General features: G+C 38.2%; 1 protein-coding gene and 1 long non-coding RNA gene across 4 annotated transcripts in view; one reads left to right on the top strand and one right to left on the bottom strand.

Annotated features, from left to right (window-relative positions):
* Positions 1-14,536, bottom strand: part of SLCO1C1 (solute carrier organic anion transporter family member 1C1) — a 47,939-nt gene extending 33,403 nt beyond the window's left edge. For all 3 annotated transcript variants that reach the window (XM_082849849.1, XM_082849850.1, XM_082849848.1), the window contains exons 1-3: positions 14,161-14,536; positions 12,908-13,049; positions 1,468-1,600 (exon numbers count right to left, since the gene is read on the bottom strand). In XM_082849849.1, the coding sequence (XP_082705975.1) occupies positions 1,468-1,600; positions 12,908-13,049; positions 14,161-14,289 (404 nt within the window). In that variant the 5' untranslated portion in view covers positions 14,290-14,536. The remainder of the gene's footprint in view (positions 1-1,467; positions 1,601-12,907; positions 13,050-14,160) is intronic.
* Positions 1-26,340, top strand: part of LOC309968564 — a 152,279-nt gene that overhangs the window by 46,021 nt on the left and 79,918 nt on the right. Inside the window, exon 2 of the long non-coding RNA XR_014326583.1 lies at positions 13,296-13,372. This is a non-coding gene — a long non-coding RNA (uncharacterized lncRNA). The remainder of the gene's footprint in view (positions 1-13,295; positions 13,373-26,340) is intronic.

Raw genomic sequence — 26,340 nt, 5'->3', positions numbered from 1 at the left:
CTAGGAAGGTTAGATGACATGCCCAAATTCAGGTAGAAGAGCTACTGATGCACTGCAGAATGAGTTAGGTCAAGGGTCAAGGATTTATCTAGCCTCTGAACCTACTTTGAAATTTTAATATTTTTAGTAGTGGAACTCTTTTCCCCCACTCTGAGCGAACTGTTGCATGGAAGTTCAATGACTAGAACAGATAACACAGCTATGGATCAGTCAGGAGTTAGGTGGACTGGAGACCCTTTTCCTCAGCCTTCTCCTTTGTCTCCTCCTTACCCACTGGCCACATATAACACCTTTGCATAACCTCAGTGATCTAAGGAAACTTCTGCCCTGTGGAAGGGAGGCCAGATAGGTGTCCAAAGAGTAGGCAGAAGTCTTGAAGCCACAGATCCCTCTTCATGTAAAGACAAAGGGGCCAGAGAAACCACCCAAATAGGTAGGAAAGATCCCACACAGAGGATTCTGTGATCTTTACAGATTGGACACAGAAGTCAAAATCAAATTATATAAGTGACCTGGGAATCCAAGAAGAAGTTTGGATCAGATCATTTCTAAGTCTCTCCAGATTTCAAATGTCATGGTATGATGGTCTAGAGTGGACAGTCATCAAAGAATTACTTGATATATAATTTCCTCAATTATATGCTTTAAAACCTCTTGGTAGTCACTTGGCTCAGTAGACAATGGGCGACCACAGAGGAGAAGCAACATATATATGTGTGAAGAAGTCCTAATGCTGGTTTTAAGAATCCAGTTCTATAATTAGAAGACACCTAACCCCGAGAAGGTCACCAGACTCTCTAGGTCATGGTCCTTAGCTCTAAAATTTAAAAAAGATAAAATATGCTCTCCTGCCTCACAGGTTGTTGTAAAGGTGAAATGATACGACAAAATCTTTGGAAATACTAAAGTTGTATGCAAGAACTAACAAAAGTATCAACAGTAAACTTCAGGGTTAAAGAATACAAGCACCCCCACTTCCACTGAGAAAGTTCTATGAGATAATATTTGAACATCGTATAGTTATTTCAGTTGGTCATGTATCCCTAAGTCAATGATCTGCCAGTCAATTGTACCATGATCCAGCATACTGTCTGTAGCATTCATTTATTACCCCTTTGACACTCATTTGACATTTACCACATAATTTATTACTTTCTCTTTACTTATATATTTTGCCTCCACATCTAAGTTAAAGCATTTGAAAGAAGGCATAATAGTGAAATTTGCCCTTTAAATTTTGTTGACATAAATACATAGTAGTATATTGAAAAAAATTTTTTACAGATTATTAAATCATAAGTGAAATTGTTAGCATTTTGAAATTTTGCCCAAAGTGGATGTAATAAAAATAAGATATAAATTATCATGGTTTAAGACAGGAGTTACTTTCTTAAATTTAAATAACTAATTGTAATCATCATGCAGTTGTTTGTTAAGGCAAGAAAAAGATGTTTGCTTTAGACTTACTGCTCCATGAAGAAATGAGGCATTGCAATGAGCAATGTTCCAACGCCCATGATTAGGCACCCTGCTCCAATTATTTTTGGCCTGTGAAGTTTGGCTCCAAAGTAGCTAACAAATGTTATAACTAAGAGATTTCCTTTGGGGAAAAGAATAAAATGTTCATAAGTTAGACAACTTAGAAAAAGTCATCAGCATGACTAAATGATTATAACTAAATGAATGAATGTCTATAGCAAGTTTGGCAATGTTTTATTTTGACTAAACCATCTCCCACCATCTTCCCCATCATTTGTCTTTCTTTCCTTTAATCTGAGATGACTGGAACTATCTTCAGACTCATTATTTCAATCATCTCATCCTTTTATCAAAATATTGATATTTTTATAAACAACCCTTCTACCTTGTTTTCATCCACCTTAATTATGTGTCCATTTAAAGTGTTTTATCAGTAAATCAAATTGTAGAAGACTTCCTTTAGTTGTTCTCTTAAATTTTCCTTGGTGATTTTGAAGTAAATTGTATTACTCTTCATTTGTTCACATTTTCTATTAAAACTTCTATTGGTTTCCCATTCGCTCTTGAAACATACATCATATAGTATTGCTTTAGCTGATATTTCCGAAAGAAAAAACAAACACAACTGTACCTCACTTTAAATGAAATCAAATAATGAAATGCATATTTATATAATTTTTATAAAAACATAAGATTCAAAATACAAATAAAAATTACTCCACATAACTCAGAAATACATCAATTATATAAACTCAATGTATGCTCATAATACAAATTTTATAAAATAGAAAGTCTCCATAAATTATACCCATCTCTTTTTAAAAAAAATAAAGAATACATTTTTTTGAAGGTGGGACTTAAGCCTTTCTAAAATATCTCTAGTGAAGGATGTGATAAATTACTTTTAGTTGATGATGGTGTTAACGGATTAAACATCCTTTAAGGAAGATTTTCTAATGCCTTGCTGTGCACAAAAATTACTGGAAAGGAGTGGTGGAGGAAATGGAAACATTAAAAATGCAGAATCTTGACAGCTCTCAACAGTTTCTGATTTCATGGATTGGGGAGAGGGATGCAGGCCAAGAAATCTGCATTTTTAACACTAGTTCAAATGTGTTGACAGAGATGGTTCCTGGAACATGCTTTGATAAACATTGCTTAGGGTCTTAGATTTCAAGGGGCTTTAAAGTTTTAGCTATTTGCATTTGGAATATTTAGTTTTTAAGGACTGTGGTGTTAGATAAAGTAAAACTTAGCAATTCTCCAGCAATTGATTGTGATGGCTGTTGGGTGGCCTTGCTTTGACGTTCTCAATGTTTTCAATTTTCCAGAAAGAGTAGTTTCCTTACATCTGTAAGCAATCATCTAATGTACTACTGTTTATTCACATTGCCAGCTTTAGTCAAGTGCAAAAAGAGCAGCAATTTTTGTAACCTTGAGGGCAATAGCAATAGTGAAAAAAGCTTGCTCTAGGCTACAGTGGCTCCAGGCTTTATGGCTCCAGGAAGAATTAAGCTCTTTTGAATTTGCATATCAAAAAAACTTGAGTATGAAATTTCTCATTTGACATTTAAGTACTTAGTAGAAGAAATTTTGTACCATATTGATAATTATGTCTATAGTTTTGCTAATGTGTCACAGTAAATAAACCAAACTGAAGTGAAAGTTGACTTTCAGTTTATAGGTAATGTGTCCCCACCACCACCACCAGTATCTCCCTCCCCAACTCCCATACCACCAACATGTCACAGTAAAGGACTCATGTTTACAGGCTGTTTCTGTGTTACATTAGTGGGTATGCCAAACACTACATAATACCATTTGAGCTTCTGTGATGTCTGTAGAAGTTTTTGCTTCCTTTATTTAGTATCTTTTCTGAGTTCTCAGAAGATACACTTAGGAAATAAATAGTGATGTATAATCTTTAAAAAATCAAGTTGGATATCAATATTCTTTCACATCTACTATCACTAACTTCTGAAAAAGACAACAGGTCCAGAGAGGTTTACAAATACATTTTATCAAATTTTCAAGTACTAGATTTTCTCTCTCTCTTCCTCTTTTTCTCTCTCTTTCTCTCCCCACACCCACACACAGTACTTCAGATAACAGAAAAGAAGGCTACCCAACTCATGCTATAAGACCAATATACCCTTGCAATTCAAACTAGACAAGCACAATGAAAGAAGAGACCAAATGCAGTTTATTCTAGGAGTGCAAGGGTACCACCAAATAAGAAACAAATCTGTTAATTAAAGCTCTATATTAAATAATGGAAGAGGAAAAATTCCATGGTTATCTTGAGAGATGTAAAACATTTAATATAATTAACCATTTATAATAAGAAAAAATCTGAGCAAATTAACTTTTAAACTGTATCTATCAAAACTGCACAGCAGGGCAGTTCCCTGGTGGCGCAGTGGTTGAGAGTCCGCCTGCCGATGCAGGGGATGCAGGTTCGTGCCCCGGTCCAGGAAGATCCCACATGCCGCGGAGCGGCTGGGCCCGCGAGCCATGGCCGCTGAGCCTGCGCGTCCAGAGCCTGTGCTCCGTCCGTAACGGGAGACGCCACAGCAGTGAGAGGCCCACGTACCGCAAAAACAAAACAAAACAAAACAAAACTGCACAGCACAGATATTGTTTAATGGTGAAATTTTTAAAGTATTTTCATTAAGTTAAGATACAAGAGAAGGATGCCCACTGTCACTACTTCTATTGGACATAGTACTGAGCCCAATGCAATAAGGCAAGAACAAGAAATAATAAATCTAATAATTGGAAAGGATGATATACAGTTGTCTTCTGTTTCAGACAATATGATTGTTCAGGAAACTCTACAGCATCTGTAGACAATCAATTAAAATTAACATAAATTCAGCAAGACTGCTGTATATGTATAACATTAGATATTAATACTCTTCCAGTATTCCAGGAATTACTAAATAAGAAATGTAACAAAAATTCTTTTCACAATAGCAACAAAAACTTTAAATATGTAGGAATAAATCTAACAAAATATAAGTAGTATATTTATAGATTATAAATATAATACTGAAAGTTATATAAAAGAATAACTAAATTGAGATATATACCATGTTCTTGGATGGAAAGACTCATAACATAAAATTTCAGTTATCTGATTTGATATATAAATTCTATGCAATTTCAGTCAAACCAAAATTGGATGTTTCAGGAAACTATTCCAAGTAGAGCCAAGAAAAAATTTGATGGAAAAGTTGGAAATTTTCCTACCTAGTAACAGAGCTAATTATAAAACTATTAATCAAGAAGACAGTCTTGTATTGAGTCAGGGATCAACAGACTTACGGAAAGATTTACACCTAAGTGATAAGTTAATATATGATAAAGAGGGTATTGCAAATAACTGGGTTAAGTGTATATTGAATTAGCGCTGATTGGACAATTCGTTATAATAATATAAAGAGATTGCTACCTGACTTTGTATTTAAAAAAATTGTATTTTAAGGATATGCCTTTTCTGGTCCAGCATCTAAGAAGCTAGAAGTATCCACTTTATCCTAACACCAAGTAAAAAGTTGAAAAATCAACAACTCTTCTTAGATCTGTCAGAAAGATGGGGTCATAGGGCAAACTGCTGTCCCCAAAATTGGAGAGACCAATAGGCAAATGCAGAGAATTGTGGCCAGCTGGAACAGAAATCCACAACAATAAATCTCCTTGGGGACAAGTGTTATGGTAAGAAAAACCTGAACTATAACTGACAGGAGGCTCAGCATCAGCAATTCTGAGAGATAAAAACTCCAGAGGGACCCAGTGATTGAGGGCACACACTCTTTTGTGAGTTTTACTTCAGGAGCTCAATTAGGTTCTCACAGTGAATATTGGAGAATAAAACTTTTGTGCTTGCAGCATGGGGAGGGGAAAGGAAACCATTTTGAAATACACCAGAGCACTCTGTTTTTCTTAAGAAAGTCTGCTTTTAGGGGAAACTAGTAACCAGAGTCTAACCTGCTGGGGCATTATCAGAGCCCAACTGACCTGGGGGAAGGGAAATACCCAACTTCAGCTGTTTTAGCTATCCTGTCCCATCAATGAGGGATAGGGGGACTGAGAAGCACATCTGAAGTTCACAGTCCAGAGGCATAGGCTCACTAAGAGCCTGAGACCCATAGGACTATAGAATACTTTCTCTCCCTCACACAATACCATCATATTACTAAAGGCCTATTTATAGCAGTTCCTTTTACCCAGTACATCATTTCTGGCTATGAAGGAAAAAATTATAAGACATACTGAAAGTAAAAAGAAAAACTTTTTGAAGAGACAGCAAGAATCAGAACCAGACATGGCAGAGATTTTGGAGTTGTCTGACTAGAAATTTAAGACAACTATGATTAAGATGTCAAGAGGTCTAATGGAAAAACTAAAGAGCATGCAAGAACAAATGGGCAATGTAAATCAGAGAGATGGAAATTCTGAGAAAGATCAAAAAAAAAAAATGCTAGAGAACAATAACATGGGAACAGAAATAAAGAATGCCTTTGATAGGCTTGTTGGTAGACTGGACACAGTTGAGGAAAGAATCTCTGAGCTTGAGGATATATCAATAGAAAACACCAAAACTTAAAAGCAAAGAGAAAAAGAGACTGGAAAAAAGAAAACAGAACAGAATATCCAAGGACATGGAACTATAAGAGGCGTAACGTACAGGTAATGGGAATTCCAGAAAGAGAAGCAAGAGTCAAAGGAATAGAAGAAATATTTAAAATAATGACGATTGAGAATTTCTACCAAATTAATATCACACACCAAACCACAGATCCAGGAAGCTAAGAGAACAATGAGCAGGATAAATGCCAAAAAATCTAAACTAGACATATAATTTTCAAACTACAGAAAATCAAATATAAGAGATAATTTATAAAAAAGAAAACTCATCTTACTTATAGAGGAGGAAAATAAGAATTACATCTTATTTCTCTTCAGAAACCATGCAAACAAGAAAAGAGTGTAGAAAAAATTTTTGAAGCGTTGAGAGAAAAAACCCCCACCAACCTAAAGTTCTGTACCCTGTGAAGTTATCCTTCAAAAGCAAAGAAGAAATACTTTCTCAGACAAATATTGAGGAAATGTGTTTCCAGTAGACCTGCCTTTCATGAAATGTTAACAGAAGCTCTTCAGAGAAAAAAAAATAATAAATTCAGAAACTCAGATCTACATAAAGAAAGGATGAGCATCAGAGAAGAAATAAGTGATGGTAAATTTAAAACTTATTTTTCTTATTCTTAATTGATCTAGCAGATAACAGTTTGTTCAAAATAATAATATCAAAAATGTGTTCAATGTTGTATTCTTATGTATGCATGTTTGCTTATGTATAAGTGAAATAAAATGAATAATAGCAGTGATACAAAGGATGGGAGGGAGGAATTCAAATTGAAAGACACAATCTGCCAACACTCACATAGGGAGATACAGTTAATCTGAATATACCTATATCTATTAAAGAAATTGAACCAATAATTAATATCCTTCCAAAACAGAAAGTACCAGGTCCAAGTAGATTCACTGGTGAATTTTCCAAACAGTTAATGAAGAAATTATACTAATTCTCTACAATCTCTTTCAGAAGATAGAGAGGGAACAGTTCTTAATTCTACAAGTGCAACATTACCCTAATACAAAAACCAGAAAAAGCATTACAAGAAAAGAAGACAACAAACTAATATCTCTCCTGAACATAGGTGCAAAAATCCTCAACAACATATTAGCAAATCAAATCCAACAATATGTAGAAATAATTGTACATTAAGACCAAGCGGGATTTATCCCAGGTTTGCAGGGCTGGTTCACCATTAGAAAATCAATTAATGTAATCCAGCATATCAACAGGCTAAAGAAGAAAAATCACATGATCATATCAATATATGCAGAAAAAGCATTTGACAAAACTCTACAACCAATCATGATTAAAGAAAAAAAAACTCCATAAACTTGGAAGAGAGAGGAATGTCCTCAACTTGATTAAAAAAAAAAAAAAACTACCAAAAACTACAGCTAATATCATACTTAATGGTAAGAAATTCAAAGCTTTTCCACTAAGATCAGGCACAAGGCAAGGCTATCTCCTCTCACCATTGCTTTTCAATATTGTACGGGGAGTCCTACTTAATGCAATAGGACAAGAAAAGGAAATAAAGGTATACAGATTGGGAAGGAAGAAATAAAACTAGATTTGTTCCCATAAGACGTGACCATTTTTGTAGAAAATCTGAGAGAATTAACAAAAGAACTCCTGTAACTAATACATGATTATAGCAGGGTTGCAAGATACAGGGTTAATATACAGAAGTCAATCACTTTCCTATATGTCAGCAGTGAAAAGCAGGAATTTAAAAACATGATACCATTTACATTAGCACCCCCTAAAATGAAATAAGTATAAATTTAACAAAATATGTACAAGATCTATATGAAGAGAACTATAAAACTCTGACTAAAGAAATCAAATAACTCAATAAATGGAGAGATATCTTATGTTCATGGATAGGAAGACTCAGTATTGTCAAGATGTCATTTCTTTCCTACTTGATCTATGCATTCAATGCAATCTTAATCAAAATCACAGCAAGTTATTTGTGGATAGTGACAAACTGATTCTAAAGTTTTTATGGACAAATAAAATACCCGGAATAGCCAACAAGATATTGCAGAAAAACAAGAGTTGGAAGACTGACACTACCCAATTTCAAGACATACTCTAAAGCCACAGAAATCAAGACAGTGTGACACTGGTGAAAGAATAGATAAATAGATACATGGAACAGAATAGATAGCCCAGAAACAGACTACATAAATACAGTTAACTGGTCTTTGAGAAAGGAATAAAGGCAATACAATAGAGCAAAGGTAGTCTTTTCAATAAATGGTGCTGGAAGAACTTGACATCCACATGCAAAAAAAACCCAACAAAACTGAATCTAGACACAGATTTTACAGTCTTCACAAAAATAAACTCAAAATGGATCACAGAGCTAAATGTAAAATGCAAAACTATAAAACTTCTAGAAGATAACATAAGAGAAAACCTAGAAGACCGTGGGTTTGGTGATGACTTTTTAGATGCAACACCAAAAGCCCAATCCATGAAAGAAAAAATTGATAAGCTGGACTTTATTAAAATTAAAAATTTCTGCTCTATGAAAGATGATGTTAAGACACTTAAAAGACAAACCACATACCAAGAGAAAATATTTGCAAAAGCCATATCAGATAAAGGACTGTTATCCAAAATACACAAAGAACTCTTAAAACCCAACAATAAGAATACAAACAACCTGTTTAAAACATGGACCAAATACCTCGATGGACAGATCACCAAAGAAGGTACACAGATGGCAAATAAACACACAAAAAGATGTTCAGCATCGTATGTCATCAGGAAACTGCAAATTAAGAAACAATGAAACACCACTACATATCTATTAGAATGGCCAAAATCCAAAACATTAAATGCTGCTGAGGGTGTGGGGCAACAAGAACTCTCATTTATTGTTGAACTCTCATTCCAAATGGTACAGCCACTTTGGAAGACAATTTGGTGGTATCTTACAAAACTAAACATATTCTTCCCATAAGACCCAGCAACTATGCTCCTTTGTATTTACCCAAAAGAGTTGAAAATTTATGTCCCCACAAAAATCTGCACACACAGATGTTTACAGTAGCTTTCTTTATAATTGCCCAAACTTGGAAGCAATCAAGAAGTTCACTAGATGAATAGATAAATAAACTAAGGTCCATTCAGAAATAGATTATTATTCAGTGCTAAAAAGGAATGAGTTATCCAGTCATGAAAAGACATGGAAGAACCTTAAATGCTTATTGCCATGTGAAAGAAGCCAATCTGGAAAGGCTACATACTGTATGAGTCCAACTGTATAACATTCTGAAACAGGCAAAACTATGGAGACAGTAAAAAGATCAGTGGTTACCAAGGGGTAGGGGGTAGGGATGGATAAATAGGCAGAGCACAGAGGATTTTTAGGGCATTAAAAGTGCTCTGTATGATACTATAATAGTGGATACATGTCATTATACATTTGTTCAATCCCACAGAGTATACAACACCAAGAGTGAGCCTTAACGTCAACTCTGGACTGTGGATGATAATGAGGTATCACTGTAGGTCATCAACTGTAATGAATGTACCACTGTAGTGAGGGATGTTGATAATGAGGGAGGCCGTGCATGTGTGAGGACAGGGGGTTTATGGGAAATCTTTGTACGTTCTGCTCACTTTTGCTGTGAACCCCAAACTGCCTTAAAAAACAAAGTGTATTGGGCTTCCCTGGTGGCGCAGTGGTTGAGAATCTGCCTGCTAATGCAGGGGACACGGGTTCGAGCCCTGGTCTGGGAGGATCCCACGTGCCGCGGAGCGGCTAGGCCCGTGAGCCACAACTACTGAGCCTGCGCGTCTGGAGCCTGTGCTCGGCAATAGGAGAGGCCGCGATAGTGAGAGGCCCGCGCACCGCGATGAAGAGTGGCCCCCGCTTGCCGCAACTAGAGATAGCCCTCACACAGAAACGAAGACCCAACACAGCAAAAATAAATAAATTTATAAAAAAAAACAAAAAAACCCAAAGTGTATCTAAAAACATCTATGTCACGTTGACTAAATACTAAAATGTAAAAGACAAAAGTTTTAAATATTTAGAAGAAAATACATGGAAAAATATTTGAAACAAAGAATTAATATCTGCAAATATTAGTAGGTCTTGATAAGAAAACATTTTATTTTCTTGGAAACTCTGTCATTTTTGGAGAAAGAGTCCTTGTTACAAGAAAATACTTTACTTGGGAAGAAATTGAGTATCCAGTAGGCAGATGTTAGATGATAATGCCAACTGATGTCAAAGGATAAATGAAATTGTTCTGCAAAAAATAAAAGAATTTAAAGCTAGAGACAGAGGGTGGGAATGGGTCCAGAGCTCTGGAAGGAAGGAATATGAAGAGAGGCAAAAGGAGTAAATTAAAATTATGGTCAGGAAACCCACTTTTCTGGAAAACTAGGGATTGCAAATAACTAGAGCAAACCTGTGATATTTGGGATAAAGTTTTGCAATGGAAGTCAGAGGACTTTTATTGCCTCTAATCCAATAAACAATTTCTATCCTTAGAATGGTCTGGAAGAATTAATATGAATTTAGACTCAGGGCCCTTTTTTTACTTCCTGTGCAACATTAGTACTCTCTATTAAATATAGACCCTCTCAAGTTTTGCACTGGGGTCTGGGAATCTAAGAAAAATTTGGACAAGATTCTTCCCAAGTCTCTTCAGCTACAAAATGTTTTCATACTATAATCTAGAGTGAGCAATAATCAGTGAATCACTTCATATGTAATTTTCTGTCTGCTCATTTCTTCTTCTTCCTGTAAGTCTGATTTATTCTTTTGATCTGCACCCAGCTTCCTCTTCATACTTGTTTCTTCTCCTGATGCAGTGTTACCCTTACCTTGACTCTCCATGGACTTTCATTCCGTTTAGGGTTGTAGGCAGGGCAGTCATCAAGGAATAAATCAACTCTCCAGGTGTCTCCAATTAGCTTACACAAGGTAGTGATATGATCAGGTGTTTTAGAAACTTGTTACACAAAGTGCAGCCCATTGATGAGTAGCATCAACATTGTATTGGAGCTTGTTAGATATGCAGGATCTTACTTCCCTTCCTACAGGATCAGTCTATGCATTTTAACACAATTGTCCAGTCATTTGCGTGAACATTAATGTTTGACTAGCACTGAACCAAGAAATCTTTTTCTGGTAGGGTGATGAAAGATGGATTTGGGAAGTAAAAGCCTGAAGGTAAAAGGTTACCTATTCACTCTTTTAATTCTTTCTCTGATATTTAGGGTAAGAACTGATATATACAGCATGAACGTGTATGATCAGGCCACCCAAGATGGCCCTTCTTTTGCTCTATGTACATTCCCTGCTCAACCAGTGCCTGCTTCATCTACACGCTACTCACACTACCAACCTTCCTGTATATTTGCCCCTTCAGCTAGTGACTGTTCTAATTTTAGATCAGAACACCTCCACTAGGATAGCTTGTCAAAGCGGCAGTGAGGGGGCGTGCCACCTACTGGTTTCCCTGGTAACCAATGAGCCAACCTGAAGTCAATTCCCCCTATAACTGGTAATCTCCCCCTCCTCCCTGGGAGAGAAGACTGCCGCCATGTCCTGCCTGCAGTCAGCCGCACACCGTGGCTTGTTGCTCCAGGACCTTGCTTCAGACGTGTAAGTTCCCCCTATCCGTTAAACCACTGATGTTTCTGTCGCTAACTCTGGGCTCTTTCTTCGGTCTTGAAGCTGGACAAGCACAGGGCTTGCTGGCCTGCGGGTGCAGCCCAACAGAACTAGAATAGTAATTGTTGAAGAGTTGAAATATATTCCTTCAGTCTTCTGAAGGTTTAAGTGAAGCTGAACCTGGAGCCGTTAGAGATTTTACTATAGCCTATATTTGAGTCTCAACAAGCAGGAAGGACCACAGAGACTATTAATTTTGTTTACTTCAAGAAGGAATCAAAGCCCCTTAGTTTATCAACTCAGGAAGCTAAGTGGGATTACACTCTTTAAAGTATTTCCAAAACAGTGACTAAAATCACTTGGTCTTTTCAAGTTCAAAGTGTACAGTCAATGGCTATAACCAAAGAACCCGGAGAGTAGAATTTTTATTGCCTGTTTTGCTGTAGTGTTCTTGTTAATAGAATCCCTTTATCCTCTTTCTAGGCCACTGGACAGAAATACCCCTTTTATAGTTTAACTTCTTCTTAAATCATTACAAGATATTTTTCTAGAGCTTCTTTGAAGCTCTAGAAAAGTTTGAATCACAGGGCTTCCAGGATATAAAACTCTTTTGTAAGGACATTTCCTGCATACTTTTAACTCAAAATACCAGCAGCATCTCACTCTCTCTCCTAGAGAAGTCTCACTCTGCTTGAAAACTTGTGTGAGTCATATAATAGTGAACACCTGGGGCAGGAAGTTAATTGCTGTTTGCTCGGAGAGAACAAATTGCCTATACTGTAGCACAAGGCCATGGCAAACTCTGTCCAAATAAGATTTTACAGATAGAGTCTGATACTAGCAGACAGCAGAATGCAGTGAGGATGTCATTTAGTCGTGCCTAGAAACCTTGTACTTAAAGTCAGGGCCTCCCTGGTGGCGCAGTGGTTGAGAGTCCGCCTGCCGATGCAGGGGACACAGGTTCGTGCCCCGGTCCGGGAGGATCCCGCGTGCTGCGGAGCGGCTGGGCCCGTGAGCCATGGCCGCTGGGCCTGCACGTCCGAAGCCTGTGCTCCGCAACGGGAGAGGCCACAACAGTGAGAGGCCCGCGTACCGCAAAAAAAAAAAAAAAAGTAAAGTCAGGCATCTGCAATACCTACCAATTTCAAAACTACCATCAATAACTCCCACCAGTGAAGAAGGGATATCAAACCTTCTCTCTATCTGAGTGATGGTGCTCTTCAGGTAGCCTTCTGCCAGTGCTTTGGCAAAGTAAACAAAAGACAGGGCACCCAAGAACACCTGAAAAATATGACAGGTCACACTTAGTCTAACTCCAGTCTGACATATGACTGGAAATTTACTAAACAGAGAGACAGAAACACAAACCACAAACCAGGTAACAAGCCTGTTACCACTGAAGATTTCATTCAAGCAAAGTAATAGGCTTCTTCCCACCTCAAGCTCATGTAGAGTTCTAAAAATTCAAATAGACTTTCATTCATAATGTATGTTGAATTCCACCCTTTCTCCCCCTCTCCCCCAAAGGGCATTCAAAGATGTCTTGGCTTTGAAAAGAAGATTCATTGTATGGGGAAGCAGAGAGAGGAAGGAGCCATTGAAAGGTAAGAAAATAAAAACCATCAACCAAATACTCAACATCTTACCACAGGTCTAATACTCATTAAGTGTATTTCACAGCAATGGTTAATGTTCTAGCAGGGAACGTAACAGACTGAAAAAGTAGAACTACTGTTCTTTGTGTTTAAGTTCATATTCAAGTTAAATTCATACTCAAATTCTTATTCAATGAAAAAAATATATTCTTTTTGATATCTGGCTTGTGTGTTTTGCTAGACCTGGGTCTGTGATGGAGTATCCATAAGGCAGATTATATGAAAAAAAAAAACGTATGTATTTGTTGAGTGAATATTTGATGCAAGGAAAGTATAGGAACTTGGAGTCACGTTGAGCACCATTTAAAAGGGAACCCTGTCCCTTACTCTGTGGCCAGGAAAGTCAAATTTTTCATTTATAGAATGGGAATAATATGGATGTTTCATAGATTAAATGTTACAACTGTGCATAGCATAACATCTGGTACATGGTAGATATTTAATGAATATCATTACCTCTCTCCTTTCTGTTTCGGAGGGGCATTCAAGTGAGCCAGGAAAGTAATATTTAGTAATTTAACCTACATAGTCAGGCAAAGATTGCTTTCACTGCCCAGCAAAGTGTGGTTTTCATAAATTGCATCTAAGGTCACTTTTTAAAGTGGAAAAAATTTCTCACCTCTAGCTATAGTGTGTAGAAAATAACTGGATCAAGAACTGAGAGCATGGACTCCACCAAATTCTCTTATCTCTTTAGTTAACCACTTACGGTTGTTTATCATTTAATTGTTTGTTACCTTTAGTTCACCACAGCAGGGTTGTTTCTCCTCTGAGGAGGGATATTCTGTTTTAAAGGAAGGCCTCCCAACAGGTTGCATTGAATTTTTGCTGAATAACTGGATATTTTCTTTGGATGAAGTGTCCATTATGAAAACATTCCTTGACTCTGATCTGTCAAAGTTGATTTTTAAAGTAAAAAAAAAAAAAATTAATTCAAACCCATGCAGTTGATTAGATAATGTTTTTATTTCACAATAGATCACAATTCTGTAGACATAACTTGATGTGAAGTTCCCTCATTTTACCACAGTAAGTTGGCAAAGTTTTTCAATTAAAATCGACCAGGATATCTGATTAAGCAATCCTGCTCTTGGGACTCTGTAGCCAGCATTCTTTCTCAATCCCTCCAGTTTAAGCCTCATTATAGCAAAGAATAAATTTAAATGTTGCCTTTGGAATAAATAACGAGGAAGAATTTTGCTAACTTTGTGGTCTTGCCAGCTTAAACTAGAAGCAAGCAGGAAAGGAAGAAGAGGAATTCAGCCATTTGAATATTGATTCATTAGAATTGAGTCTTTAAAGCCTTTAAATCTATTATCTTAGCAGAATGAATAGAAAAGATTGATGCCCCTGGTAGATGCCTATATCACACTGTGATTCTTATATTTGTTGCATCCAAAGTAAGGCTTAAAATAAGGCAAAAAAAAGAGGACCAGTCTGTGTATCATTTTAGCTTGACAAATAGGGAAGCAACATGATTTATGCCTCAGGCTTAGATTTCATTCAGTCAAAAGTAGTCTTTGGCCTGCCTTAAAGTAAGAAAGATGCCTTCCTTCCTATGTCTAATTTCCCACCCTCCTTTGTCCTTACCAAGCCCTGGACAGGTTCACATAATCTGAACCTATTTTCTTTTTGTTCATATCAATATTTTCATATCCTATGCACCCACTTCTTTAGGATTCCATATAGCTCAGTGCCTGCCTGATAAAGTAATCTAAGTGAAGGGATTTAAAAGTAAAATAACTTCTGGATCACCCTAATGTTTACCAGATGATGCATTTGTACATTAATAGAGATCTTCTGTATTCGCATCACACTAACTGAAAAAATAACATCAGGGTAAAACTTAACGTACTGTGGTAGTTTAGAGTTATTCTATCTGTGTGTCTATTATCTTGACTTTATATAATGCATGTTCTGTGTTTACCCAACCTCATCTTTGGTAGTTTGAATTTATAGATAATGTCTCAGACTGAAAAATCAAGAAATAGCAGTATACACAATTTATTTTGAAATATGGAGCTAAATATCAGAAGAAAGACCTAAAAGATTTAAAAGTGGAGGGAGTGAGAAATGGGTTGAGAAGAGTAGGGCAAGGACCTGTTTTGTTTTTTGTTTTTAAACTTGTTATTAGACTTTTAGATTATTCAATTTCATAAACATGCATACATTTACTTTTTAAAAATGGACAAAGGAAAGTGAGGAAAACAAAAAATTTTAAAGCCAAAAAGCTAAACAAAGAGCAGAGAATCCTAAACAAGAGCAAAAGGCAAAGATACAGGAATACAATGTTAGTAAGATCTAAACACAGATGTTTAGGAGAATACAAGATAAAAAATTAGGCAAAATGTAGAGAAATAACTATAAAGTCTTGACAAAATGGATAACTTTCTAGCAAATATAAATTACCTGTATTGATACAAACCAGGAGAGAAACATATCTAAGGAAGACATTAACAAAAATACTCTAAATCTATTCCCTAAATAAAAATAGTAAGGATAGATGATGTAACTGGAGTGCTTTATCAAGGAATACCCTTCAAGGAAAAATAGCAGATAATGGAAACAGATGCTAATAGTCTCCATTCATCGGACCAAGCCAGAATTATCTTGATAGCAAAATCTCATTAAGGCAACACAAAAAGGAAGACTGCAGAGCCAACCTAGAGATGCTAAAATCCTAAATAAAATACTAACAAATACAAATTAATTAGAATTCCATAATTAAGATTTTTAAAAAATGTAACAGTTGATTAATATTAGGAAGTTTGTTCACCTAAATCATCGCATTAAAAATTCAAACTGTTGGGGCTTCCCTGGTGGTGCAGTGATTGGGAATCCACCTGCCAGTGCAGGGGACGTGGGGTCAGGCCCTGGTCCGGGAGGATCCCACGTGCCACGGAGCGGCTGGGCCCATGTGCCACAGCTGCCGAGCCCACGCTCTGGAGCCCGTGCTCTGCAACAGGAGAGGCCACTGTGGTGAGAGACCTGTGCACCGCAGCGAGGAGTGGCCCCCGCTCGCTGCAAATGGAGAGAGCCAGTGCAGAGCAGTGAGGACCAAATGCAGCCAAAAATAAATAAATAAAATAAATAAATTCAAAAAAAATTCAAGATGTTACATATCTATATCAAAACATCACATTGTATACCTTAAATATATACAATTTTTATTGTCAATCACATTTCAATAAAGCTAGAAGAAATTCAAAATAATAAAATTTCAGTAGATGCAATACATCAGGTGATAAAAGTCAACAGCCATTCATGACTCAAAAAAAAAATCTAAGAAATTCAGTACATGGATATTCATACCAACAGCCAACTTCCTATATCCACTGAATCACTAAAACTAGTTTTCAGAAAAATATTTTGCCAGAACAGTGAAAGGGTATTTGGCAAGCAATGGATTAAATAGGTCTCTTTACTACAAAAATACTGAGTACCTTTAATTAAAATCCTGGAGAGACACATTGCTTATTAAAAAAAAAAAAAAATCAAAACAACAAAATGACCCAAATGTCCAACAAATTATGGTATACTCACACAGTGAAATCTTTGAAACCATTAGAAATTAGTGTAAAGAAGTAAATATAGTCATATAGAAATATTTTTATTACAGAGCTGATTTTAAAAATACAAGACTTCAACCCATATTTTCTAATTTTTCTATAATGAATGTACAATTCTTATACAAAAAAATATTTTAAATATAAAAGATATAGAAATATCAAGAAGCAAGAAATACATACCAGAAAGATTTTTAAAATACAAAATAACATCAAATTTATAGTGTAAAACGTAATTCTCTTTCACAAATTAAACTATGTAATACAAACTGGCCTACTGTTTTAGGAATTCAGATATATTATTTCTGTTCAGTCATAATATTAAACCCAGTGACCAGAAAAAGCAAATAAATTGTTTAATAATAAAATACACTATCGGGGGGGTGGACCTTCAAGATGGCAGAGGAGACATGGAGATCACCTTCCTCCCCACAAATACATCAAAAGTACATCTACACGTGGAACAACTCCTACAGAACACCTACTGAATGCTGGCAGAAGACCTCAGACTTCCCAAAGGCAAGAAACTCCCCATGTACCTGGTTAGGGCAAAAGGAAAGAGAAAAAACAGAGACAAAAGAATAGAGATAGGACGTGCACGTCTGGGAGGGAGCTGTGAAGGAGGAAAAGGTTCCACACACTAGGAAGCCCCTTCACTGGTGGAGACAGGGGGTGGCAGGGAGGGTGGGGGGGGGGGAGGAACCTTCGGAGCCACAGAGGAGAGCGCAGCCACGGTTGCAGAGGACAAGGCAGAGAGATTCACGCACAGAGGATCAGTGCCGACCAGCACTCACCAGCCCGAGAGGCTTGTCTGTTCACCCGCCATGGGAGCTGGAAGCTGAGGCTCGGGCTTCGGATGTCAGATCCTAGGGAGAGGACTGGGGTTGGCTGAGTGAACACAGCCTGAAGGGGGCTAGTGCACCACAGCTAGCCAGGAGGGAGTCCTGGAAAAAGTCTAGAACTGCCTAAGAGGCTAAAGACCATTGTTTCAGGGTGCACAAGGAGAGGGGATTCAGAGCACTGCCTAAACGAGCTCCAGAGACGGGCGCAAGCCGTGGCTATCAGCGTGGACACCAGACATGGGCATAAAATGCTAAGGCTGCTGCTGCAGAAGAAGCCTGTGTGCAAGCACAGGTCACTATCCACACCTCCCCTCCCGGGAGCCTGTGCAGCCTGCCACTGCCAGGGTCCTGTGATCCTGGTACAACTTCCCCGGGAGAACACATGGTGCACCTTATGCTGTTGCAACGTCACGCTGGCCTCTGCCGCTGCAGACTCGCCCTGCATTCAGTACCCCTTCCCCCCCTCTCCCCCCACCCCAGCCTGAGTGAGCCAGAGTCCCCTAAGCAGCTGCTCCTTTAACCCCGTCCTGTCTGAGTGGAGAACAGACGCCCTCAGGCAACTTACATGCAGAGGCTGGGCCAAATCCAAAGCTGAACCCCAGGAGCTGTGCAAACAAAGAAGAGAAAGAGAAATCTCTCCCAGCAGCCTCAGGAGCAGCAGATTAAATCTCCACAATCAACTTGATGTACCCTGCATCTCTAGAATAACTGAATAGACAAAAAATCATCCCAAAATTGAGGTGGTGGACTTTAGGAGCACCTGTAGACTTGGGGTTTGCTTTCTGCATCTAATTTGTTTCTGGTTTTATGTTTATCTTAGTTTAGTATTTAGAGCTTATTATCATTGGTAGATTTGTTTGTTGATTTGGTTGCTCTCTTCCTCTTTCTTTTTAATTACTTTTTTATTTTAATAACTTTATATATTTTATTTATTTTTCTTCTTTCTTTTTCTTTTTTCTCCCTTTTCTTCTGAGCTGTGTGGCTGACAGGGTCTTGGTGCTCTGGCCAGGTGTCAGGCCTGAGCCTCTGAGGTGGGAGAGCCGTGTTCAGGACATTGGTCCAACAGATACCTCCCGGCCCCATGTAATATCAATCAGCAAGAGCTCTCCTAGAGATCTCTGTCTCAACGCTAAGACCCAGCTCCACTCAGCAACCAGCAAGCTCCAGTGCTGGACACCCCATGCCAAAAACTAGCAAGACAGGAACACAACCCCACCCATTAGCAGAGAGACTGCCTAAAATCATAACAAGTTCACAGACACCCCAAAACACACCACTGGACATGGTCCTGCCCGCCAGAAAGACAAGATCCAGCCTCATACACCAGAACACAGGCACTAGTCCCCTCCACCAGGAGGCCTACACAACCCACTGAACCAACTTTAGCCACTGGGGACAGACACCAAAAACAACGGGAACTACGAACCTGCAGCCTGTAAAAAGGAAACCCCAAACACAGTAAGTTAAGCAAAATGAGAAGACAGAAAAACACACAGCAGATGAAGGACCAAGGTAAAAACCCACCAGACCAAACAAATGAAGAGGAAATAGGCAGTCTACCTGAAAAAGAATTCAGAGTAATGATAGTAAAGATATCCAAAATCTTGGAAATAGAATGGAGAAAATATAAGAAACATTTAACAAGGACCTAGAAGAACTAAAGAGCAAACAATGATGAACAATATAATAAATGAAATTAAAACTTCTCTAGAAGGAATCAATAGCAGAATAACTAAGGCAGAAGAACAGGTAAGTGACCTGGAAGATAAAATAGTGGAAATAACTACTGCAGAACAGAATAAAGGAAAAAGAATGAAAAGAATTGAGGACAGTCTCAGCCTTCTCCCACTCTTCCAAAATATAGCAGAGAGAGGAACACTCCCAAACTCATTCTACGAGGCCACCATCACCCTGAGACCAAAACCAGACAAAGATGTCAGAAAGAAAACTACAGGCCGATATCACTGATGAACATAGATGCAAAAATCCTCAACAAAATACTAGCAAACAGAATCCAACAGCACATTAAAAGGATCATACACCATGATCAAGTGAGGTTTATCCCAGGAATGCAAGGACTCTTCAATATATGCAAATCAATCAATGTGATACATCATATTAACAAATTGAAGGGTAAAAACCATATGGTAATCTCAATAGATGCAGAAAAAGCTTTTGACAAAATTCAACATCCATTTATGATAAAAACCCTCCAGAAAATAGGCATAGAGGGAACGTACCTCAACATAATAAAGGCCATATATGACAAACCCACAGCCAACATCATTCTCAATGGTGAAAAACTGAAACCTTTTCCACTAAGTTCAGGAATAAGACAAGGTTGCTCACTCTCACCACTGTTATTCAACATAGTTTTGGAAGTTTTAGCCACAGCAATCAAAGAATAAAAAGAAGTAAAAGGAGTCCAAATTGGAAAAGAAGAAGTAAAGCTGTCACTGTTTGCAGATGGCATGATACTATACATAGAGAATCCTAAAGATGCCACCAGAAAACTACTAGGACTAATCAATGAATTTGGTAAAGTAGCAGGATACAAAATTAATACATGGAAATCTCTTGCATTCCTGTATACTAATGATGAACAATCTGAAAGAGAAATTAAGGAAACACTCCCATTTACCATTGCAACAAAAAGAATAAAATACCTAGGAATAAACCTACCTAGGGAGACAAAAGACCTGTATGCAGAAAATTATAAGACACTGATGAAAGAAATTAAAGATGATACAAACAGATGGAGAGATATACCATGTTCTTAGATTGGAAGAATCAACATTGTGAAAATGACTATACTACCCAAAGCAATCTGCAGATTCAGTGCAATCCCTATCAAACTACCAATGGCATTTTCACAGAACTAGAACAAAAGATTTCACAATTTGTATGGAAACACAAAAGACCCCGAATAGCCAAAGCAATCTTGAGAACGAAAAACGGAGCTGGAGGAATCAGACTCCCTAACTTCAGACTATACTACAAAGTTACAGTAATCAAGACAGTATGGTACTGGCACAGAAACAGAAATATAGATAAATGGAACAGGATAGAAAGCACCTAGATAAACCCATGCACATATGGTCACCTTATCTTTGATAAAGGAGGCAAGAACATACAGTGGAGAAAAGACAGCCTCTTCAATAAGTGGTGCTCTGAAAACTGGACAGCTACATGTAAAAGAATGAAATTACAACACTCCCTAACACCATACACTAAAACTCAAAATGGATTAAACACTTAAATGTAAGGCCAGACAGTATAAAACTCTTAGAGGAAAACATAGGCAGGACACTGTATCACATAAATCACAGCAAGATCCTTTTTGACCCACCTCCTAGAGAAATGGAAATAAAAGCAAAAATAAGCAAATGGGACCTAATGAAACTTAAAAGCTTCTGCACAGCAAAGGAAACCATAAACAAGATGAAAAGACAACCCTCAGAATGGGAGAAAATATTTGCAAATGAAGCAACTGACAAAGAATTAATCTCCAAAATATACAAGCAGCTCATGCAGCTCAATATCAAAAAAACAGAAAACCCAATCCAAAACTGGGTAGAAGACCTAAATAGACATTTCTCCAAAGAAGATATACAGATTGTCAACAAACACATGAAAGGATGCTCAACATCCCTAATCATTAGATAAATGCAAACAAAACTACAATGAGGTATCACCTCACTCCAGTCAGAATAGCCATCATCAAAAAATCTACAAACCATAAATGTTGGAGAGGGTGTGGAGAAAAGGGAACCCTCTTGCACTGTTGGTGGGAATGTAAATTGATACAGCCACTATGGAGAACGGTATGGAGGTTCCTTAAAAAACTAAAAATAGAACTACCATATGACCCAGCAATCCCACTACTGGGCATATACACTGAGAAAACCATAATTCCAAAAGAGTCATGTACCACAGTGTTCACTGCAGCTCTATTTACAATAGCCAGGACATGGAAGCAGCCTAAGTGTCCATCGACAGATGAATGGATAAAGAAGATGTGGCACATATATACAATGGAATATTACTCAGCCATAAAAAGAAACGAAATTGAGTCATTTGTAGCAAGGTGGATGGACCTGGAGACTGTCATACAGAGTGAAGTAAGTCAGAAAGAGAAAAACAAATACCGTATGCTAACACATATATACAGAGTCTACGGGGAAAGAAATGGTTCTGAAGAACCTAGGGGCAGGACAGGAACAAATTCGGAGATGTAGAGAATGGACTTGAGGACAGGGGGAGGGGGATGGTAAGCTAGCATGAAGTGAGAGAGTGGCATGGCCATAATATACAGTACCAACTGTAAAATAGATAGCTAGTGGGAAGCAGCCACATAGCACAGGGAGATGAGCTCGGTGCTTTGTGACCACCTAGAGGGGTGGGAGGGAGACGCAAGAGGGAGGGGATATATATATATATATATATATATATAACATTATATATATATATATATATATATCTAAGCTGATTCACTTTGTTTTACAGCAGAACTAACACACCATTGTAAAGCAATTATACTCCAATAAAGATGTTTTTAAAAATTAAATAAAATAAATAGGTTTTGTTTAAAAAAAATCTCTCTTTGGCTGCAGTAGGAAGAGTGGATTAAGATAACCTGGAGTTCCTTAAGGACCCTCTCTGAATTGAAAAAGAAAATAAAAATATATGTATATTGATGATTGTTCTTTAATAAATGCAACACTATTTTAAAAATAAAATACACTATCAGTTATACTAAAAATATCTTAAAAAATTCAAAGGGTCATATCTAGAATGCTAATGCTAAAGAGGGAAATAAATGTTGAAAATAATACTAAAAACTTGGGACATCAAAACACAACGTCTTCTTATATTTACAGGTATTGTCACAAAAATCACTCTAACTCAAATCCAGAAGTGATAATCAAAACAAGAGATCACCTAGCTGATGTTGTGTTAGGGCGAAATAACATCCAGATTAAAATACTGACACTACATTGTTTTACTGAAAATACAGTTTCATCTTGATGGCTAATTTGCGTATCCTCTCAAGTATAGTATGTTTCAAGGAGGCTAGGCTACGTTTTTGAGCACTGAGCTATTCATCCATCTGTGAAAAGAAGGGGAAAGGCGACGCTCAGTGACATGAATGGAGAGATCCTCCGGGCTTGCCGACGCTCGCTCGTGCTCGCGCGCTCCCTCTCTCTCTCTCTCTCTCTCTCTCTCTCTCTCCCGCCCCCATTAGCAATTGCAGAAGTAGAGTGAACGCAGTTATTTAGCAGGATTTGCATTTGTCGAATCCTTACTTGTTCTCCCACCACTTGAACAGATTTCCATAAAGTTTTCCTCCAACACCCTGGGTTGGAGTATTACTTACTCTGGAGGCCAGAGAAAAATCAGCCAGTTTCTCTTCATTTCAGTTCCAAAAAAATGGAATTCTCTGTTCACAGGGGTTCGGAAGGCATTCCTCCAGTCTTTAAAGAGTACAGGTGCACTAGGAAGGTTGTAGTTGGATCGTGCAAATAGCATGACCTCCATGCCCTGATCCCGTAACAGACTCCATCCAGCAGTCAGCCTCCACAGACCCCAAAGAGAAAGTCAGAAAGGCAACCACTCCCATCACTGTCTTGTCTTGGTCATCTCGCATGAGGAAAACCTCTGCATTAGCTTGTCTTGTGGACATCAGGATCTCTCCCTTCAGGAGGGAAAATAACCTCATGGTACTTTCTAAGGAGTATGTGTTGTTAGGAAGCTGATTGCCTCACTGCAAGTAATTGTGTCAGATGCAGATTTAATAAGTACTGTTTATGTGCCAGATGATTTATATACTTTGTGCTAATCCTGAAAACAACAAGGTTGGCATTATAATTCTCATTTTATAGAAAATCATATGACTCAGAGCAGTGAAGTGACTTGTCCAAAACAACCCATCAAACAAGCATCAGAATCACAATTTGAACCCAGGTCTGAGTTTATCTGACTTTAACCAGTATACTCTCCCATTTCCACCATCCTTACAAGGGCCCCTACAAGTTTCATGAGAAGTGTTATGGATAAGACACGTGCAGTGCAGAACATAAGGGTTCTTTGACTTCTCTCCTGTGAGACTCTGATGTGATCATCACAAAATACGAAAGCAGAGAACCAGATCTTACCTGGAGGTGGAGATCAGACAGCCAGTTCCTCTCAGTGTGCCCAGCAAGAGGCTGGACCACACTCCACAGACTGAAAGAGGAAGCAGGTGGATCCTACCGCAGCTTTGAGCAGTTTTATCAGGTGGGGAGAGCCTGGTTGGACACAGAGCAGATCAGGGGAAAGAAAAGATGTAGGGCATGGTCTCACCCTTGGCCAATCTCTTCTCTTTTCTCTTTCCTCCTGGCCTCTTTTCTCTGGCAGTCTGCAGGGAACAGGCCACTCTGGCAAAGCCACTGACGTGCATCTCAGCTCCCAGGGCACAGAAAGAGCTGATGCCTTTGAGCCATTTCTTTGCAATTTGCTGCAAGTTTAAGGCCGCACGTGATAAGGCTTTCTTTATGGGAGAGAGTGAAAAAAGAAAAGACCACTTGTGATCTTACTTGCTGATTCCCAGAAAACACAACTCTGCAGGGGGCAGAGGGTAAGGGAACAGAAGCAGGAGGAGGGACGGAAGTTTGTAACAAAGATCTCTCCTTCTCCTTCCAAGAAGTTTTTAAGCCAGCCTCTCCTTGAGGACATCACTGGAATTCTTTAAAAAAAAAAAAAAAAAAAAAAAAGCTCATGGACTAAAATCTCTGTATGGTTTCTTTTCCCATTGGGATTCTTTCTAGAATCTGCCGGGACCACAGATCTGGTGAGGACCAAGGCTCTGCAGAGTTCTTTCCAGAGAGGATTAATTCTCAAAGAGACATGATCAGTTGCTTACACCCACAATTTCTGTGAATCTTAAAAGTAGAAAAAGAAAGAAAAACATTGAAATTTTGGCATTCAGTTGTTCATTCTACATAAATTCTAAGAAAAGAGAACTCCTTGCACTAAGACATTCTACAATTCTAATAAATTCTTTTTTCGAGACTACCATTTTAGAGGATTTTGAGCAGTACTAGCTTGCATGTGGTTTATACTAATAAATGAATTTGCTTCCACACTCATCCAAGGTCCACCATTTTCTTACATGGCTGTGACTATGGCCTGGTCACTTTACAGTCTCAAGTTCTTCGTTGGTGAGCAGAATTTTATTAAAAAAAAAAAAAATTCACCAGGTGGTTTAAGAATTATATTATGTACTCAAACATACATTTCGAATAACAAAGTACTAAATGACAAAGTTATCATCATTACACATATAATTTCAGATCACATAATGGTCAGGATCATTAATTAATAGTCAAATATTATTATAAGACATTTTACTATAAAAGAAAGATACAAGGAAAATAAAGAAATCTTTTAATGAAGCAACTGTGTATCTGGAGTCTAAAAGACCAAATACTTTATTTTAGCCATCAGCCAACCTTTGCCATCAGAAATAGTGAGCAGGGCTTCCCTGGTGGCGCAGTGGTTGGGAGTCCGCCTGCCGATGCAGGCGACGTGGGTTTGTGCCCCGGTCCGGGAAGATCCCACATGCCGCAGAGCGGCTGGGCCTGTGAGCCATGGCCGCTGAGCCTGCGCGTCCGGAGCCTGTGCTCCGCAACGGGAGAGGCCACAACAGTGAGAGGCCCGCGTACCACGAGAAAAAAAAAAAGAAATAGTGAGCAAACATCATAACAGGCCTTAGACTTTTCAGTGTGTCTGACAGGTGGCCATTGGTGCATTGAAGGGGAGACACTGTTTACCAGCCATAAAGCACAAAAGGCCTACTTTTTCTCAACACGGAATGCAATTTTACCCCGAGAGTGTAATTTGGTCTATTCCTAACTTGCTCAAATTCACTCTCCAACAGGATTCCTTTTCTGACCTCTTCAGTCCATGGTTCATGTTTCTGTTTTGAATGCACATCATACTTATTTTATACATGATATTCAGAGTTTCTCATAAACAGCCTTGCACTGGACTATATCCTACTTTCATACTATAGACCAGGGTTCAGCAAACTTCCTGTAAAAGGTCAAATAATAAATAGCTTAGGTTTTGCAGGCCCATCTATGTCACAGTCACTCAACTCTGCCACTGTGGTGTGAAATCAACCATAAATGAGTTAACCATGAATGAATGAATTTTCTAGGGTTGTGTAACAAAGTACCACAAACTGGCTGGCTTAAAACAACAGAACTTTATTATCTCAGTTCTGGAGGGGAGAAGTCCAAAATCAAAGTGTGGGCAGAGCCGTGCTCCCTCTGAAACCCGCAGAGAATCCTTCTTTGGCTCTTCTACCTTCTGGCGTTCGCTGCCAATTGTTGGCATTCCTTGGCTTATAGGTTCATCACTTCAGTCTCTGCCTCCATTGCCCCATGGTCATCTTCTCCTTGTGTGCCTCTGTCTTCTCCTGTTCTTAAAAGGAAGCCAGTCATATTGAATTAGGGTCTACTGTAAG

The sequence above is a fragment of the Leucopleurus acutus genome, assembly GCF_964270905.1.
Source record: "Leucopleurus acutus genome assembly, chromosome: 11".
Taxonomy (NCBI): domain Eukaryota; kingdom Metazoa; phylum Chordata; class Mammalia; order Artiodactyla; family Delphinidae; genus Leucopleurus; species Leucopleurus acutus.
This window is presented reverse-complemented; position numbering and strand designations above follow the sequence as displayed.